The sequence below is a fragment of the Pseudochaenichthys georgianus genome, chromosome 13 (assembly GCF_902827115.2).
Source record: "Pseudochaenichthys georgianus chromosome 13, fPseGeo1.2, whole genome shotgun sequence".
Classification (NCBI taxonomy): Eukaryota; Metazoa; Chordata; class Actinopteri; order Perciformes; family Channichthyidae; genus Pseudochaenichthys; species Pseudochaenichthys georgianus.
This window is the reverse complement of record NC_047515.1, coordinates 1,781,891-1,799,318: the sequence shown is the minus strand read 5'-3', so window position 1 is coordinate 1,799,318 and position 17,428 is coordinate 1,781,891. Positions and strand designations below refer to the sequence as shown.

At 43.7% G+C, this 17,428-nt stretch overlaps 1 protein-coding gene across 1 annotated transcript; it reads right to left on the bottom strand.

Annotated features, from left to right (window-relative positions):
- Window positions 1-3,174: 3,174 nt before the first annotated feature.
- LOC117456894 (WD repeat-containing protein 20) lies at window positions 3,175-17,003 on the bottom strand. The gene is made up of 4 exons (XM_034096756.2): window positions 16,291-17,003; window positions 6,242-6,424; window positions 4,197-5,606; window positions 3,175-3,643 (listed from the first exon to the last, which is right to left on the bottom strand). The coding sequence occupies exons 1-4, from the start codon at window positions 16,675-16,677 to the stop codon at window positions 3,596-3,598; spliced, it is 2,028 nt and encodes a 675-aa protein (XP_033952647.1). The 5' UTR covers window positions 16,678-17,003; the 3' UTR covers window positions 3,175-3,595.
- Between the last annotated feature and the right edge of the window lie 425 nt (window positions 17,004-17,428).

The following is a 17,428-nucleotide window of genomic DNA, read 5'->3' as shown; positions in this document are numbered from 1 at the left end:
AAGCCTGTTTCAACGAGGTTGTGTTTTTGGGATTTGGTTTGTTTGTCAGTGGGATTAAGAAAAGAAATACAGACGCACATTTCTGAAACTTGGTGGCATGGTTCACATAAAAACCCATTACATTTCAGAGCGGATCTAAATCATTTGGCATATACACAAATGTTGTATTCCTCTTGTTAACTTAATGCTTAAAGATTATTTACACTTGGCAGGGTCTGCACTCTCAGAGATTCCTTCTAGTTATTCACTGCTTTCTTTTTTCAGGGACAGGAGATCTGATGTCGCTCTCATTGGATGCTGCTTCCCCGTTTAGGGCAAGAACAACGAATGGAGACTCGACAACATCTCTGCTGTCATTAGTGGCTCTGTAAGACTGCACTCAGTTCACTTCTTTGAACTGAGTGCAAACATTAGCATGCTAACATGCTTAGAGTGACAATGCTAGAAGGCTAATGTTTACAATGTTCATCGTCTTCGTATAGCATGTGAGGATGCTGAGACTGATGTCATGAGTTTTACAGCTATTTGGTCATAAGCCAACATATTGAAGTCTCATTTCTACCGGATGGAGATTTTGGAGGAAAGAACCATGCATCTCTGAACAACATAACATACATGTGACCATTCCCTGCACCAACATGGCTAAAAAGCTCTTGAATTGAAAAAGATGCTAAATGCATTCACCAGCCTCCCATCAGCCACCTAGCCTAGGTTTGGAGGGAGCAGATAATAACACTTCTTAATCAGGAAACAGTTGACTTGGTAATAACATGTCTGACTGAATAATGAAGTTAGATGGACATTCAGGCTCATACTCAGGCAGGAGGTCTGCCTCAGAGAGATTGTAATGTCCATCATCTTATCTTTGCACGTCCAACTCTAAGCAGAAAAGAAACAGCAAACAAAAATAAATCCAATCTTGATCTCGAAGATGTACACTATTTAGTCTGCACCAAAAGTATCCAGTGAATAGTGGGATATGGGAGCTGTTTGTGCTCAGGTCAGATCAGACGAGACAATAAAAGACTATGGATTTATTGTATGTGCAAATTCCTGCAAGAGACAATTTAGTTGCAACAGGAACCAAGATACATATGATGCTATACCATAATGGATGTGTGTGTGTGTGTGTGTGTGTGTGTGTGTGTGAGACATTTTACTTCCAGTATGTGAAAGCGTGTGTTTGTTCATAGTTCATTAAGATGCTGTTCCTCCACACATGATGTTCAGCAGAGTTAGTAAATCATATGGACAGTTTGTTACAGCTAGCAGCCTCTGGATGAAGTCACATGACCCACTGCTTCCACCACCTCGCTTTCAGGGACACACCGGAGAAACTCTTATCACACAAAATAAAAAACACATTGACATCTTCAAGTTCCCTTACAGCAGACATTCATGTTTTAAGTGTGGTTGCTAATATGTACAATAGAAGGATCTTCATATGTTATAATATTCTTCATCTTTCCGTGTTTTTCTTCCGTGCTGTCAAGTCATTATTTCCATACACGTTTGTCCTTTTTGTATTTATAGAGTTTTCAATATTTACATTATAAATAACTACACAGTCTTGTGATCAAATAAATAACTTAATACAATGGCCGTGGCTTCTCATGGATGAAGGACGAGTGAAGACTCACTCTGCTGCTCACTGTGATGCTGCTGACAGGAAGGAGAAACCATCTCTGTGTGTTGGGGGCTGAAGCACGGGGAGGAATACACATAAAGATCCACAGTAGCACAAGGTGGGAAACTCTCCCTGAAGCAATATATCAAATGTCTGACAACAATTGTTTAGTGCTGCTAAAAAACATAACATGATGGTCAGAACACCGACAAGTGATACTTTGCTAACTATTCGAGTGAAACTGACTGATCAAAACAACTTTAGTTTTCCTTTGAGTTTTATACTTCCGCTAAAGAATGGCTCCACTGTTTAATCTGGATATATTAATTATGTTTAGATACTCCTTCTGTTCAGCAGCAAGAGCATTAACGAGGTGATACAGTCCTAAAGTCTGGCCCACAGCCAGTGATCTAGTTTATTCCAAAGGTGTTGCATAGGGTATAGGTCAGGGTCCTGTGGAGGTCAATCAAGTTATTTTCACCCCAAACTGGGAACGAGAGAGAGCTAGCTTTGTCATGCCTACAGGAAACCCCACTCTAGCAGGTTGGAAGTACCAACCCAGTCTCACAAAAAAACGTGTAATAACTACGTTGGTCCACAACTTGGGACAAAGACGCCTCTGAAATTGTAGGATCCCTACGTTTTTGTTCACCATTCATTCCAATGGCTGGCGTCTATGTCACGTGATCTTCAAATTTCTCCCTGTAGAAATAAAAAACATGGCCGAACTTCGTTTTATTCTCGGTCTAAAATGCCTATTTTAAAGTTACTTTGGCCATTAAAATACGTTTTGATGTCATTTGATGCGAGAAATATGAGTTGTTATTTCAGATTATGTGTGCAGTGGATGTACATGATCTTTAGTTTGCTAGTTATTACGAAGATTACTTCAGGAAATTGCGTCCATACAACGTTTTCATTGTTACCAAGGTGGTTGCTAGGGACGCTGCTATCGATATTGTTTCTATTATGTTGTGTAACTGTTTAGTGGTGTTATCTTTATTGCTAACTATCTCAGGCACCAATCAATATATCTGTGTACAATGTTTGATTGTCTGGGAAAGAATAGTTTGTGTGAAATATTCCTTGGGAAAGTAAAGGAGTGAATTCAGGTGCAAGATAAGGATTGACTCTGTCCTTGTTTAAGGGGGTAGCAATAAAGATAACACCATTAAACAGTTACACAACATAACAGAAATATTATCGATAGCAGCGTCCCTAGCAACCACCTTGGTAACAATGAAAACGTTGTATAGACACAATTTCCTGAAGTAATCTTCGTAATAACTAGCAAACTAAAGATCATGTGCATCCACTGCACACATAATCTGAAATAACAACTCATATTTCTCGTATTAAATGACATCAAAACGCATTTTAATGGCCAAACTAACCTTAAAATAGGCATTTTCCACCGAGAATAAAACGAAGTTCGGCCATGTTTTTTATTTATGCAGGGAGAAATTTGAAGATCATGTGACATAGACGCCAGCCATTGGAATGAATGGTGAAAAAAAACGTAGGGATCTTACAATTTCAGAGGCGTTTTTGTAGAAATACTACGTCCTACGTTGTGGACCAACGTAGTTATTACACGTCTTTTTGTGAGACTGGGTTGGAAGTACACTGTCGCCTACAGTGTAATTGTTTGCCGTAGTATTTTGACCTCTCTTTACTGGAACAAAGAGGCCACAACCAAATAATAAAAACCCAGATCAAAGGCGTTTCCACATTACCAGAACCGAGTCTTACTAAGGCTAACTAGATGCTATATCGCAGCTTTGCTATATTTAAGCACTTGAAGTAATGTTAGTTAAATCATTCAGGAAGTGTTTCCCATCAAACCGTCCACAGTGAGAGTGAAATCAGTAGGGAATGGCCGCTTGTTATTGGCCCCTAATTTGATATATTTGATTACAGTGGAGAGGGTGGATGGAGGTAGGGATGAGTGCAAAGCTTCTCCTCCAGCTATACCACTGTGCCACTCGGAGAGTTCCCGTTCTGTGCTGTCAAGTTCTGATCAGAGAGACAAAACACAAAGGACAGTTAGGCACTAGAGACAATCAAAAGCAAATATTTAGAGTTAAATAATAAAAAAACTAGAGGCTGGAGATATTGAAAGGAACTAAATCCGACTCTATGAGTTAAAAGAAGAAATGTATATATATACACATATACAACACCATAATACCATTAGGGCCAGTGTCCACATAGCACGATCATCTGAGCACCAGTGTCTTTTTTCAAATAATCCCAATGAGAAACGACTGCATGCCGTCGAAGGAGGCGGTCTCCCGAAAAGGCACAGCACATAGCATTCAAGTTAGAAATATTTCAACTCTTCAGAAAATTGACGTCACTGTAGAAATTTGATAAAAGAAACTTGTTTTTGAACGTGTCTGTCAGACGAAAACTATCATAACAAAGACCTCAAAGTCTGTGTATGTTGTTACAACAGCGATACGTTATTGATATACCGTTGTCATAGAAACAATACAAAAGCTAGAGAAAGGCGCTATGTGGAGACGGGCTCTTAGTTTTCTAAGGAAATAGTTAATTGAAGACTTACCGCCTTCCCCGGCCGCGCCCAGGTGCAGATGAGCCCCTCCTGGCAGGCGGTGATGATGCAGTCGTCCATGAACACCAGGACGGTCAGCCTCTCATGTGCAATCTTCTTGCACACCAGTGGCTCCAGCAGCGGCACCTCATGCATGCGTGGGCACAGCGTTGTGCCGAGGACCTTGGCAGCATCCAGCCGGCTGCTCCTGGGCGCCACGTTGATCTTATCGTTGCTTTTGCTGATGTTGCCCAAGCTGTGGTACCTCTTGTGCTCCTTCTCCACCCCACTGCTGCAACCAGACTTGTCTGACTTGCGCTCCTGGAGAGAAAGTGTGGCGAAACGGCCAATGCTAAATGGGGTGGTGTTTCCTCCTCCACTGCTTCCTCCACCTCCTCCGGTTCCCCCGCTGCCCTCCGAGGCACCCGGGCCCTTGGCGACATTTGCCACGGCGGGGTGGGGCAAAGAGTTGGAGCGGGAAAGGGAGCGAGGAAGCGGTAAGGGGAGCGTTGGAGGGTTTGTGGTGCCAGTGTTAGTGTTGGGCGGATGATGGTGCCCTTCAACTGTTCCACCCCCTTCCCCACCTGAGGTACTGTTGACCACCCCACTGCCAGAGTTGGACAGTGAAGGCCCAAAAGTGTTAGTAAAGGCGCGGGACAGTGGCAGGCGTGGGTACAACACGTCATCTGTCAAGTCCCACAGACAGAACTGGGTGTCCTGCCCCACCGAGCCAAACCGGTATGTGACGGACGCCGAACCGCCTCCTTTAGAGCTGTGCCGAGACAGACGCGACAACGTGCTACTTGTTCGGACACGGCCAAAGTGCATGGAGTTGTTCGGTGGCCCTTGGTGGAGGTCCTCCTCGCTGCCACTGAGCTCCATAGGCTCCTCATCTTCCAAGGAAGTTGTGAAGGGATCAAAAGCCACCACATTGACCCAGGACTTGTGGCCGTGACCTCTTGCAACCACACGGCTTTCTGCAAATGACCAAACGGTAACCAGGTCATCCTCTCCGCCCGTGGCAAGGTATTTTCCATCGGGGCTCCATGACACGCACAGCAGCCCTCCGAAGTAGCTCTTCATCACTCCCTGCAGCTCCATTGAGTCAAAGTGAAAGACACGCAGGCAGCCGTCCTGGCCCACGCACGCCACATGCACTCCATCTGGGGAGAAAGCGAACTCGTTGAGGCCTCCCTCACCCACAGCCCATCGTAACAACGGGTTGCGAGGCGTCTTTGTTTTGCAGGCGTAGACGGCGAAGCCTTCTCCCTGCCGCAGGAGAGAGTACTGTGGGGCTGTGGTGCCACACGGGTGGTCCACGTTGTAGAGGTAGAGGTGGCCACTGGCATGCGAGGCCAGGAACAAGTTCTCCGACTTGGGAAGCCATTTTAGACACGTCACCTTGGATTTGTCTATCAACCTCTGTGAATGGAAGGAGGTGGACCGAGGAGGGAGGAGTGAGGGAGGGGAGATTTTTTGAAAAATGTAAAAGAAAAATGGAAGAGGAGATGAAAGAGGGGAGGAATAGGAAGAGAAGAGTAAAACATATGTTAAAATGACAGCTTTTATATGGACACTCATCTAAGAAAACTAAGTATGAACTATTGAGAGAAGAACACGTAGAAAGGAAGCATGGGAAGAACTAAAAGGTCTGTAGAGATCAAGAAACAAGCTACAGTAAACATAGACCGAAACCAACAGAGAAAAAACCAAGGGGCAGAAGACGAGGAAAGAATTAAAAGGTGAATCCCCCTGAGGTGATCAGAATCAGGAGGCTCCCAAACATAAAGTCTACCTGCATGCAGTTATGTTCTTGTACAACCCCAATCTCCTACATTTTATGATTTTATTCGGGGACTCGAAGAAGACCACCGATCAGAAGAAAGCAGGAGAAGTCAGGAGTCACAGAAAAATAAATAGCTGAAGACATCTAGGCTAAGCCAAACCATCCAAAGAAATGGATACGAAAATGTCAAATGACTTCTGACTTCTTCAATCACAACCACAGAGAACCCATGTTACTGAACAACACAGAGGAGAGCAGACACACACAATACCTCCTCATTGAAGAGTTTACTGGTTTCCTTCTTGATGGGGTCGAGATATTGGACCTGTCCAGCTGAGAAACCCACTATGAGAGCTACACTCTCCGCTGTGGCAGAGTACTGGTTGAAGTCATGACATGTTGGCTGGGTCCCCTTGTAGATCCTCTTGTCTATCGGCTTACTGAGGTCTACAGCCTGCGGATAAGGAAAGACAACTGTGATACACAAGCAAAACATCTGCCGAGAAGAGGGAACCTGAGTTTCAGGGACATTCAGAGGACTGTAAAGGAGGTTCTTATGATACGTAGGATTAGGGCTGCTCGATTATGGCAAAAATCATAATCTCGATTATTTGGGTGAATAATTGATATCACAATTATTAAAGACTGTCACACTCCTAGGTTTATGTCACGGTTTTAGTGTTGTCTGTCTGGTTATGGATTTTGTAAGTCTGTTCATTCGGTGTTTTGTCTTCCTCCTTGTGTTTTGTCTGGTCCTCCTCCCTGTCGTTAGTTTCCCTGGTGTGTCTGATGGTCTCATTGTGTTCACCTGTTGCCCTTGTGTTTCTCCCTCCCTGCCCAGCTGTGTCTTGTCCTGTGATTACCCTTCTGTGTATTTAGTCTAGTCTTCCCCTGTGTTCCATGTCGGTCCATTGTTTTCCCTCCATGTTTCCACGGTCCGTGTTCCTTGTGCTGCTCGTTTGTTTTTTGGATATTTTGGATACTGCCTTTTTGCCACAGCATTTATGATTTAATAAAGCTCGCTTTTTGTTCAATTCTGCATTTGGGTCCTACCTTTTCCACACACCCTGTCAAAGACGATTATCCATTTACTTTGAAAACATCAATTTATTGGAGAAAAAAAACGTGAACAGTATGTTTTTAACAGTTGATTACCCTGAACTTTAAGTATAATTCAACTGAAAAACCAATAAAAAAAATCATTAATAAAAAAAATCATTAATAATAATCGTTATATTTCGATTACGTTGTTTTCGTAATCGTTGCCAGCCATAATCGCGATTTAAAATACGATTAATTGAGCAGCCCTACATAGGATTAACTTGAAAGCAATAATTCTGTTACAAAAAAGGTATAAACATCTGCTACAAGTGTATGTTACATTTCTGGGCTCATTTATCATTTGGTAATTGGTATTTGACAGATGATTGCCAAGCGTAGTTGCAGAAAAGTCACATTGGGACTCCCAGCAGCTTCTACTGAAGCCTTCCGAGTAAATTGCCAGAACTCCGACACCTCCTCATCACTCCACCGCTCCCATGTTTTTTTTTGTGCTGCCATAAGATAGTTGTTAGTTAGTCGCACCTTGTTGGTGCGCTGGGCTAATGCTAATGCTAATGCCAGTAAATACAATGGCGGAACTATACTGGGAAAAGTACTCCGGTGTGAAAGCGCCTATTGATACTAACTTGTGGAGTTATTTCATTATGACCGATTAAAATAGATTATGATGAATCTACAAATGTGTGACTCATTCTGCGCAGTGAACAGATAGCTCTGATATTTCAAAAATGTTCCCTCATGGATCCATGTCACGTTTACAGAGGAGAAGCTTTTTACATTAGTCCTGCAGTCCCTCCTAAATAGGTTATTAGCATTCCTCATTAGGAAGCAAGTGGTGCAGCTTGCTGCAAGCAATTTCAGCCCAATGCTAAAGAAAAGCTGCGTGAGGAGAAACTGGCGGACAAATGAAAATACGAAATTATATTTGTAAATTAATATAATAAAATATTGAAAATAATACAAAACTGGCAAGGTTGGAATCACCTGCTGTTATGTTATTTATATTTTAAATAGTTGTGGACCTACATGAAAAATAACCAAATAATTCAAACTTCCACGTAGATGATGTTGATGTCCCCAAAATCTTACAGGAAAGGAGAGGATGCTGATGCTAGTGCTACTAAGATTTAGAATTGGTTAGTACCGAAAAGCGTTGAGTGACCCTCAAATAATTATTGATCGAGATTATTATTGAGCTGAATCTGTTTTTAAGAACTCTGCACTCAGTGTTAGACTATAGAGCTTTAAACGGTGATCTGTCAGTCACATGTCCAGCTGATATTCACACAGTGCGTCCACTAACATTCTGTTTCTGTTGAAGTTTAAAGAACAGCTTTGCTAGAGCAGTTCAGTCCAGCTTGTTAGAGGTATTAATATTGTACCCTTGACACTGGACCAGAAAGCTTTTGTAATTTAAATCGGCACACATGTTGATGCTAAGCTAACAGCTTCTCTCGCCAATGACTGCTGATTTCTTCTGTTCTTATTGAACTGTTGCTCAGAGGCTCTTAGTTACTCTGCCCGTTACACTGTCAGTCTGGATGTTCAGCATTCTGCTTTTGATGTACAAACCCTTTATACAAATAACATGTATTTTTACGCTTGGTGCGGTTCATTTGGGTCGGTGTGAACACAGTCCGAGACCTCTGAAGTGAACTAAACAACCGGACTCTGGTCCACTAAAACAGGTGGTCTCGGAGCGCTTGCTTGCGAACTTTGGAGCGGTTCATTGCTGGTGTGAACGCAGTCCGCACCAAAACATAGGAAGCGTAGTATTTACGTGTCACAAGAACGCAGATGTCGTCAAAAATCTATAGCGAAAGAGTCTTTCAAGACATCCGCGTTTGTTTAGTTAAAGAGTGAAACAGAATTAAGTGTTGAACAGTGTCGTGTAAAGTAAAAATGCTCCGTCAACTAGGCCTACATACAATTAAGAACTCCTGTCGTCGTGAAACGCCCCTCCTGACTGCAGAACGTCTCTCATTATATGTGTTATTGTGGTGACAGTTACGGGACATAATTCACTGTGTGATATAGTGTGTGTTGCAACCCGGACCGGTTAGTGAGGGTACCGGGGTTATTCATGCTAGCTGGTTACACAGAGCAGCACATGTACTCACGTCTTCTGGATTAATGAATAATAAAGTGTGGAAATCCATTCTGAATGCACCGCCTCTGACTCCCGTTCATCGGCTCTACATTATAATGTTTTTTAATGGACGTTGTCTGATTATATAATCATATGCGCGGGCCGCTAGTGTCTGTTGATCTCCAGACTAACAGCAGCATGAGAATAACCTGCGGAAAGTGCCGATGCTCCATGGCGGAGGCTCCGGTATAAATTGCCGGGATTTGCGTTTTTACCCCCTTAATGTCTGACCAATGGTTGAAGAGCATTTCCGTGCACATGACTTGTGTTTATAGTCCGTTTGAGTTTTGCCCGTGTGAACGCAAACCGAACCTTCTGGAAAATGAAACAATGTATCAAACTGTGGTCTGGCGCGCACCAGAGAAGCGGACTATTACTATTAACGGCGTTTCAGGGCCGGTTCGGAGCTGGAGCTTGAAAAGCACCGGGTTTTCCTGTTCACACCGCAGCGGAGCAGCCTCTTAGCTCCGGAATCCGGTTCGTTTCAAGCACCAAAAAATTGTCCGGCTAGAGCAAAAGCACCACATACGTCATGCTTACTTGGAGGCGGGGCAGGGGCGGGATCAACTCCTGAACAACAACATAAAGCCTGCGTTGTATCACAGCTTGTACACAACGATGGAGAAACTTAACAACAGCAGTGCTCCACTGAAGAGACCAGCTACCTACTGGGAATCTGGTCTTCTGAAGAGGTACAGAGGAAGCTGGAGCACAATCGGCCATTGTTTAGACCCTCCAGAAAAACGCGATTCTGCGATCGCAGAAATTACCGCATAATCAGCAAAATGGCGCATATTTTTAAAAAGCCGCATATTTATCAAAAGGCCGCATAATCCCCGCATTTTTCCACACAAAGTTGAGAAAAAATAAGTTAACTCGTCTTGATGACGTCATCAGCTCGCGCATCACAGAAGGTAAACAACACCGTAGAGCAGGGCTATTCAATTACAAATTCAGTTGGGCCAGATTTTATAACTACTAAATTCAGCTGGGCCAGACATTCAGCGGCCTGTAAAAAGCGGGTAATGACACATTTTAAACCAACACATATTACTGCGATGAAAAACATGGAATTTTTATTCATCCTTCATCTAACAAAGGCACGTCAAAAAGTGCATAAAAACACAACAAATTAGCATTAATTTAACAGAATCTGAGGATTCTCAAAGTGCATACAAAACAAAAAGTGCACAGTTGAAGCATTACATTTTGTTCGCTTTAGAAGTAAAATATTCAGGTTATTTTTTTGAACCAGACACATCACAACGTGCATTTAACCGAATACAATAATAGCAGTCTTAATAAATGTCTTCATACATACAAAATAGGATACATATGACACATGCACATCAAAAAGTGCATTAACAAACAGTTAAAGAGCTCCACAAAGAGGTAGTACTGTAGCAATACTATTTTTTCACTTTTCAAGTATTAACAAAAAATAATACATGTTGGTCACATTTGACCCAGACACATTACAAAGTGCATTTAAATGAATACAAAAATAACTGTCAAACCCTTCAGTGCACAAACCCATAACAAGGGATAAGGGTAACTAACATATGAATGAACACGTCTACTCGCTGACTTTCTCAATGGGAGAAGTGACATTTTTTGTTTTGAACAAGAGCAGTGATTTTTGGCTCATAGGATGTCAATGCAATCCTAAGACATTGGTGAAGAGTGCTGTCAGTCAGGGAGCAGCGAGTGCTACTTTTTATTGAGTTCATGTGTGAAAAGCTTGATTCACATGTGTATGTTGATCCAAACATACTGAGCACACAGATCGCTACTTTCTTAAGGTTAGGGAACTTCTGTTTGTTGACATCACTCCAAAACTTCGCTGGCCCGTTGCTGCGCTGCTCTTGTGCCATGGTTACGGATGACTGCATGTCAATAAGCTCCAGTATAAATGTCCCCTCGTCGATGGAGGGGACCACTTCCTTTGCTCTGCTGGATACGCCCCCCTCTATTGCAACAGTGAAGGGGTCTCTGACAAAGCCCATCACCTCTGTGGGCAGAGCAAGTCCATCCAATCGACCGGCAAAGTTCTCTTTCAACCTCGCAATGAACTGTGTCATCACATCTGTGATTTGTGCCGGGGATGTGATGTGTTTGTGGAGCGTCGGAAAATGCAGCATCCAACCCGTGCTCAAGTCGGTCGCGAAAAGGTCCAGCTTGACTTGGAATGCGCGCATCTGCTCCACAAGATCAATGACCGTTTTGTCTCTGCCTTGCAGTCCCACGTTTAGGTCATTCAGATGTTTGAATATGTCGCTCAGAAAGTAGACATCTGCCATGTAGCTGTCGTCCAGTATGCGTTGCAAGTTGGCTTCTGCCTTCTTTTGTTTGCTGCTGCGGAGAAAAGTTATAATCTCTTCTCTGAGATCACAGAAACGCTCCAGCGCTTTGCCTTTGGACAGCCACCTGACATCATTGTGCAAAAGCAGGTCGTGGTGCTCAGCTGACATCTCTGACAGCAGCTTGCGGAATAAGCGGTGTTGGAGGCTTGATGTGCAGCGTATAAAATTAATAGTAGCCATCACATTGTTCATTGTAGTTTTGAGCTCCCCACCGAGTTTTGCGCACAACACCGTCTGATGCACAATGCAGTGTAAGGATGTTAGCCGGGGTGCTACAGCGGACCAACGTGCTGCTAAACCACTTATTTTCCCTGCCATGGATGGAGCCCCATCTGTCACAAGCATGCACACACGCTCCATATCTAGACCATTGTCTTTGAAAAAGTCTGAAATTCTCTCAAAGACTATCTCGCCAGTTGTGTGTCCTTCTAACGACAGTAAGCCAAGCAATTCCTCTCGGAAGCATTTGCCGTCGAAAAAACGGACATATATGCACAGTTGTGCGGTATCACTTTTGTCTGTGGACTCATCTACTGCAATGGACATTACATCGGCTTTCTTCAGTTCTTCCAACAGCGTTTCAAACACATCTGTAGCAAGAGTTTCAACCCTACGGATGTTTGACGTGTCTGACAAAGGAACATTTTTAATAGCAGATGTCACACACGTTTTAATTTTGTCGTCATGTATCACTTCATCCACGACGGCCAGCATACACTCTTTCATGGTTTCAGAGTCTGTGAATGGCCTTTTATTTTTTGCCAAGATCCATGCAACACGGAGAGACGCCGCTGTAGCTCTTTCTTGGGCTGTGAATGTTCGCACCATGGTGGTAGAGCTCCGGTTGTAACATGAAATCAAACTCTGCACTTTTACCGCCCTCTCCTGAGATCCTTCGGGGAAGTTTGTTCAGGAAGTCGGGTGTTTGTCATTGTGGTGCCTCCGGACATTGTAATCTTTAAGTACCGCAACGCACTGATTGCAAATTAAACACATCGGCTTGGCGTTTGGATTTGACGGCTGAATAAACAAGTATTTGTCGGTCCAGGCAGGGTTAAACTGACGGTTTTCATCGTCAAGTTTACGCTTCAAAGTTGAGAGAGACATATTTTAGAGTTGCTATCATAGGACCACTCGACGTACTTTAAAAAAAAGCGCGCCGTAGTTGTTGTTCGGTTGCTTCTTGGCAACGCGGAGTGTTGCGTTCATGGTCTGTACTAGTGTAGGAATTTGGCCACGGGAGGCTGGGCCACTCGGGTGTTGCGTTCATGGTTTGTACTAGTGTAGACATTTGGCCACGGGAGGCTGGGCCACTCGGGAGTTGGCTCTGGGCCGCATCTGGCCCGCGGGCCGCCATTTGAATAGGCCTGCCGTAGAGTGAACGTGTGGAGCTCACACGAGAGTTTCTCTTTACCAAGATGAAAACATCTAATCCATCTCATTTACCGACGAACATTTCTGCTAAAGACCGGGCAAAGTGAGCAGTACCCCGATGTCTGGGGAGAAACTATTCTGCACCCCGTGCAACTGTGTTGGAGCATAAGAGAACATCGACGGTGACGACCCACTTTGATTCATTCAAACATTCCAAAATGCTTTCTGCTGCTGCGGACAAGAAAGCCAAACAACTCACGTTCACCGAGGCATCAACCTCCAAAACCCTTTCGAGGGCTACAAGAAACGAGGTGAGAAGCCTACAAGATTGAAGCTGGTCAGATAACGAACGAGTAAATGAAAACAGAATGAGGCGGAGAAGTGTGTGTGTGTGTGTGTGTGTGTGTGTGTGTGTGTGTGTGTGTGTGTGTGTGTGTGTGTGTGTGTGTGTGTGTGTGTGTGTGTGAGCGTGTGTGTGAGAGAGAGTGTGATTAAAATAGCCCAATTGCTTTTACAATAAATAAACATTGAATGTGTTTAATTGAATAGTGAAGGGGTTTAACGTTAGTGGCAGGTTGTGTGAGAGAGAGAATAAATAAATAAGACAGCCCAATATTTATTTTTTCCGCATATTTCGCAACTTCCCGCAATTTCACCGCATAAAATCACATAAAACCCGCATGTTTGATCGCATAATCAAGGATTTTAGCCCGCGTTTTTCTGGAGGGTCTAATTGTTGTTGTTGTGTGAGCTGTGAGGGGTTTCCGCAGGTTTGGCTTTATGAAGCAGGCACGCAAACGGTTACGTCATGACGCAAACGATGACGCAATGACGCAGCACCAGTCGGACTCTGGGCGGTGTGAAAAGAGCCGGAGCTAAACCGAAGAACCGGTTCTGAACCTGAAAAGCTCTAGCACGGAGCTTGAACCGGAGTTGCGTTGGTGTGAATGAGGTATATTAGGTGTGAATGCACCCTAAAAGCACGAACAAGCATTCAGAAGTATAGAGTAGTCCCCTCAGACATTGCTCTGAAGCTTTGGTGGCAGCAGGAGATAACAAACTTTGAATAACAGTATACATTATCAGCTCAGTGATGCTGCGTGAGTGCTATAAAGAGGATTTCAGTTTTAAAAGCAACATCATCAATAGTGTAAACCATGTGCTGGAAACTACATATTCTTATATCTCTTTAACATTAGGACATTGATGGAAGAAGTGTAGCCTATATCCTTTGATTCAATAAAAGTACGAATACAACACCATAAAAATAATCAACTAGAAGTAAAAGAAGGCACTATTTGCTAAATGTACTTAATCAAGAAGTAAAAGTATTCAATATGCAGTAAAATCCTATGTTAGCATATACTATTATATATTGTATTTTTGTATAAATATAACTGCTGTGTTAATGTGTATATTGTGGTGACTACCTATTTAACCACTGGGACATAATTCAAACCTGGAACTACAGTTGCGGTTATTGTTCCCACACGGACACGTTATGGGTTACCTATAAATAGGTGTGCCCTCTTGGCTCTGTCTCTTGTCGACCCGGGCTGCGACCCGACAACATGTCCTTTGCAGCTTGTGATTAAAGTTCCCTTTTGTACCTTCGATGCACCGCCTCTGACTCCATATCTCTCGGCACTACAATATTATATTTTACAGCTGCAGATGTTTTGCTAATCTTGACTTTTGTAAATGTATACTGCTGGTAGTTGAATCTGCAGAAACGCAACATATTCTTCTAGTTTTCCCTGGACAGGAAGGGAATGCACCGCTGTAATCAGCTGTCAGACACATTCGTGGAGTAAGTAGGCTGTAAACAGTGGCGACTGGTCATTAGGGGCAGGTGGGGCACAGCCCCACCTAGTGTCAGCAGAAAGTATTAAAATAATGATTACAACAAAATGCAAAAAATAAATTAAAAAATATATAAAATATATTTTAAGATCATGTTTAATCATCTGATTCGTCTGTACATTGCTGTTTTAGTATGTGTTCTTCTAATTAGTGTCTACAGTGTGTGCCTATTGAGCTGTTTAGAGCCATGTGGGACAACACCTGATCCTGCCCCTCCCTCTGACTGTCTAAGTGAACGGTGACTGCAAAAACTACACTGCGCATGCTCAGAGTATTTTCCTATTTAATGTGTGTGGCAAAACATAATGACCATAGGGGCAAAGTGCTGCCATCCCCACCATACGTCATCTCACATCATTCAGAGCTGATTGGCTGTAAGTACGTGTGCCGCGAAAAGTGTGGTGTGTGAAGAGGAGACGAGAGAGCTGCAGTGAGGCGTCCTAAAACCAGGAAGTAAGCTGCGCATGACTTCCCTCCACAAAAAAGCAACGAGATTTCTCCATAGCATTTTAGAAAATAGGTCAAAATAAGATCTGTGGGAATTGTAGCTGTTAGATAAATGCACGTTTTGTTCAGCCGGATAATATCCACATGTCTACCCTACTTTTATCATTTTCGAATCAAAAATCTATTGATTAGATTAATGATAGACTTTTGAAACTACAAGAAGATAAGGAGGACTTTTACAAAAAAGTAATAGAGATTTTTGTCCAGAAGGATAGGCAAATGGACTTAATCTTCAAGTCAAGGTAAGACTGCAATTTTATTGAACATGCGATCTTACTAAGAGAGAACAATTCAATATTTAAATGATAAAATTACATTTTTTTGGGTATCCTTCTGTTGAACTGTCTGTTTAAAAGTAATTGAAGCATCAGACAAAAAAAGCTTTTGAAAATAATATTATATTTTGATTTAATATATTTGTAAACCTGAAGAGTCAGTGCCAGTGCCTCACCAGCCATGAACCTCTCTGCAGAAGCTTATATATAGACATCTGAGTTTGTTGTGCCCCACCACTTTTGTACATATAGAAACGCCACTGGCTGTGTATCTGAGATGATAATTAAGAAGTCTAAGTATGAATACTTACTCAATACTCGAATAAAGTACACTGAATGTATAGCCCTACAATAATACAACATTCAGAATGCAGTGGAGAGATTCACATGGCTTCGTGAATGGGAGTGAAGTCAGAGCTTCCTGTGTGAACACTGGAGCCGCCCTCCACTGACACTGCACCGTCTGCATCATGCACCATCCTCTGTGTTCACACCTTTATACAGGCTATGGTTCACACACACTATCACGTCGCATTGCATACATTAAAGAAGACTTCCTATGTGCACGAATACGATGCCTCCTCTGTGCAGCACGAGCAGCCAAAAAGCGTCGGTTTAAAAACAATAATGTAATGAGTATCATATTAGCAGAGCAGACTAGCATGCTAAACTAAGCCCGAGCATCCAGCCTCTCATCCGGGCTCACAGCGGAGGAGATCAGGCTCACCTTCTTGATGTTGGTGTACGTATAGAAATACAGCTCCCTGCCGATGTTGAAGCACACCCGCTCCGACTCCTCGCCCGGGTCTTCGGGCTGCAGCTTCACCATGGAGACCCGGACCGGAGGCAGGAAACCCGCTGGAGAGGAGTTGGCTGCAGCATTGGAGGAGGAGGCTGCGGCAGCCCCGGGCCCCTGCAGCAGCCCGACCCCTCCGCCGGGTATCGGACCGGGTCCAGCCCCGGGGCCCAGCGTGGCTCCGGATGAGGGACCCCGCGGCAGCCCGCCCCGCTGCTGCGAGTCCGAGAGCGTGAGCAGCTTGTAGAAGCCCTCTCTGGTCCGGAACTGGGATTTAATCTCATTGATATCCTTCAGAGCGCCGCCATCTCCGGCCATTTTCAGTACAAACAAGCCGCACAGGAAACTGAGATTCTGACCTGGAAATAATAACGATTTAATCAAGATGTAGCCTACTAGAATACAATTGGGGAAACATTTGCCGAGCGGCTGAGATCAGCTAGGCCGACCAGCACTCCCGCTCTGCCCCAGTGCATTTTACACCAGCACCGGCGAGCAAACCGCTGCTGCCTGGTAAATAAACCCCGAAAGAAAGCCCTTCTGAGCCGGTGAGAGCATCCTCCTCGACAAGGGCTCTGCCTCCGTTCATCAGTGTGCGTGAAGTGGGCTACGTGTGATGCTGCGTCGATGCTGCTGCTGCTGGCCCGGCCCGGCACTGCGCATCCTCCTGGTGTGTCGGGGATAAAGAGAGGGCACCGGCCCGCACAGCTGCTTTATTTATCCGCCAATTAACCTCAAAGTGGCACCAAACAGGACCAAGTTAAAAAAGGCAGCGTAGAAGCAGCTCAGGCTATAGAGAAGGCTGGCATAACATGGACATATATTTAGTAGTGAGTCACACTACTGCCCTATAGCCCATAAAGCCTTTGTGTCTTCGGAAGGCTACATTTTCAAAATGTGTGAAAATGATTTATTATTAATTTATTATGGAACAAAACAATAGAATCATTGAAACTATATACCTGTTTGCCCCTTAGCAGCACATGGAGTGGGTTGACATAGGAAGCAACACAGATGTGACAAACCCCCGAAAGCTCTTCCTTTTTTAAGATACCCCTTCCCGAGATAC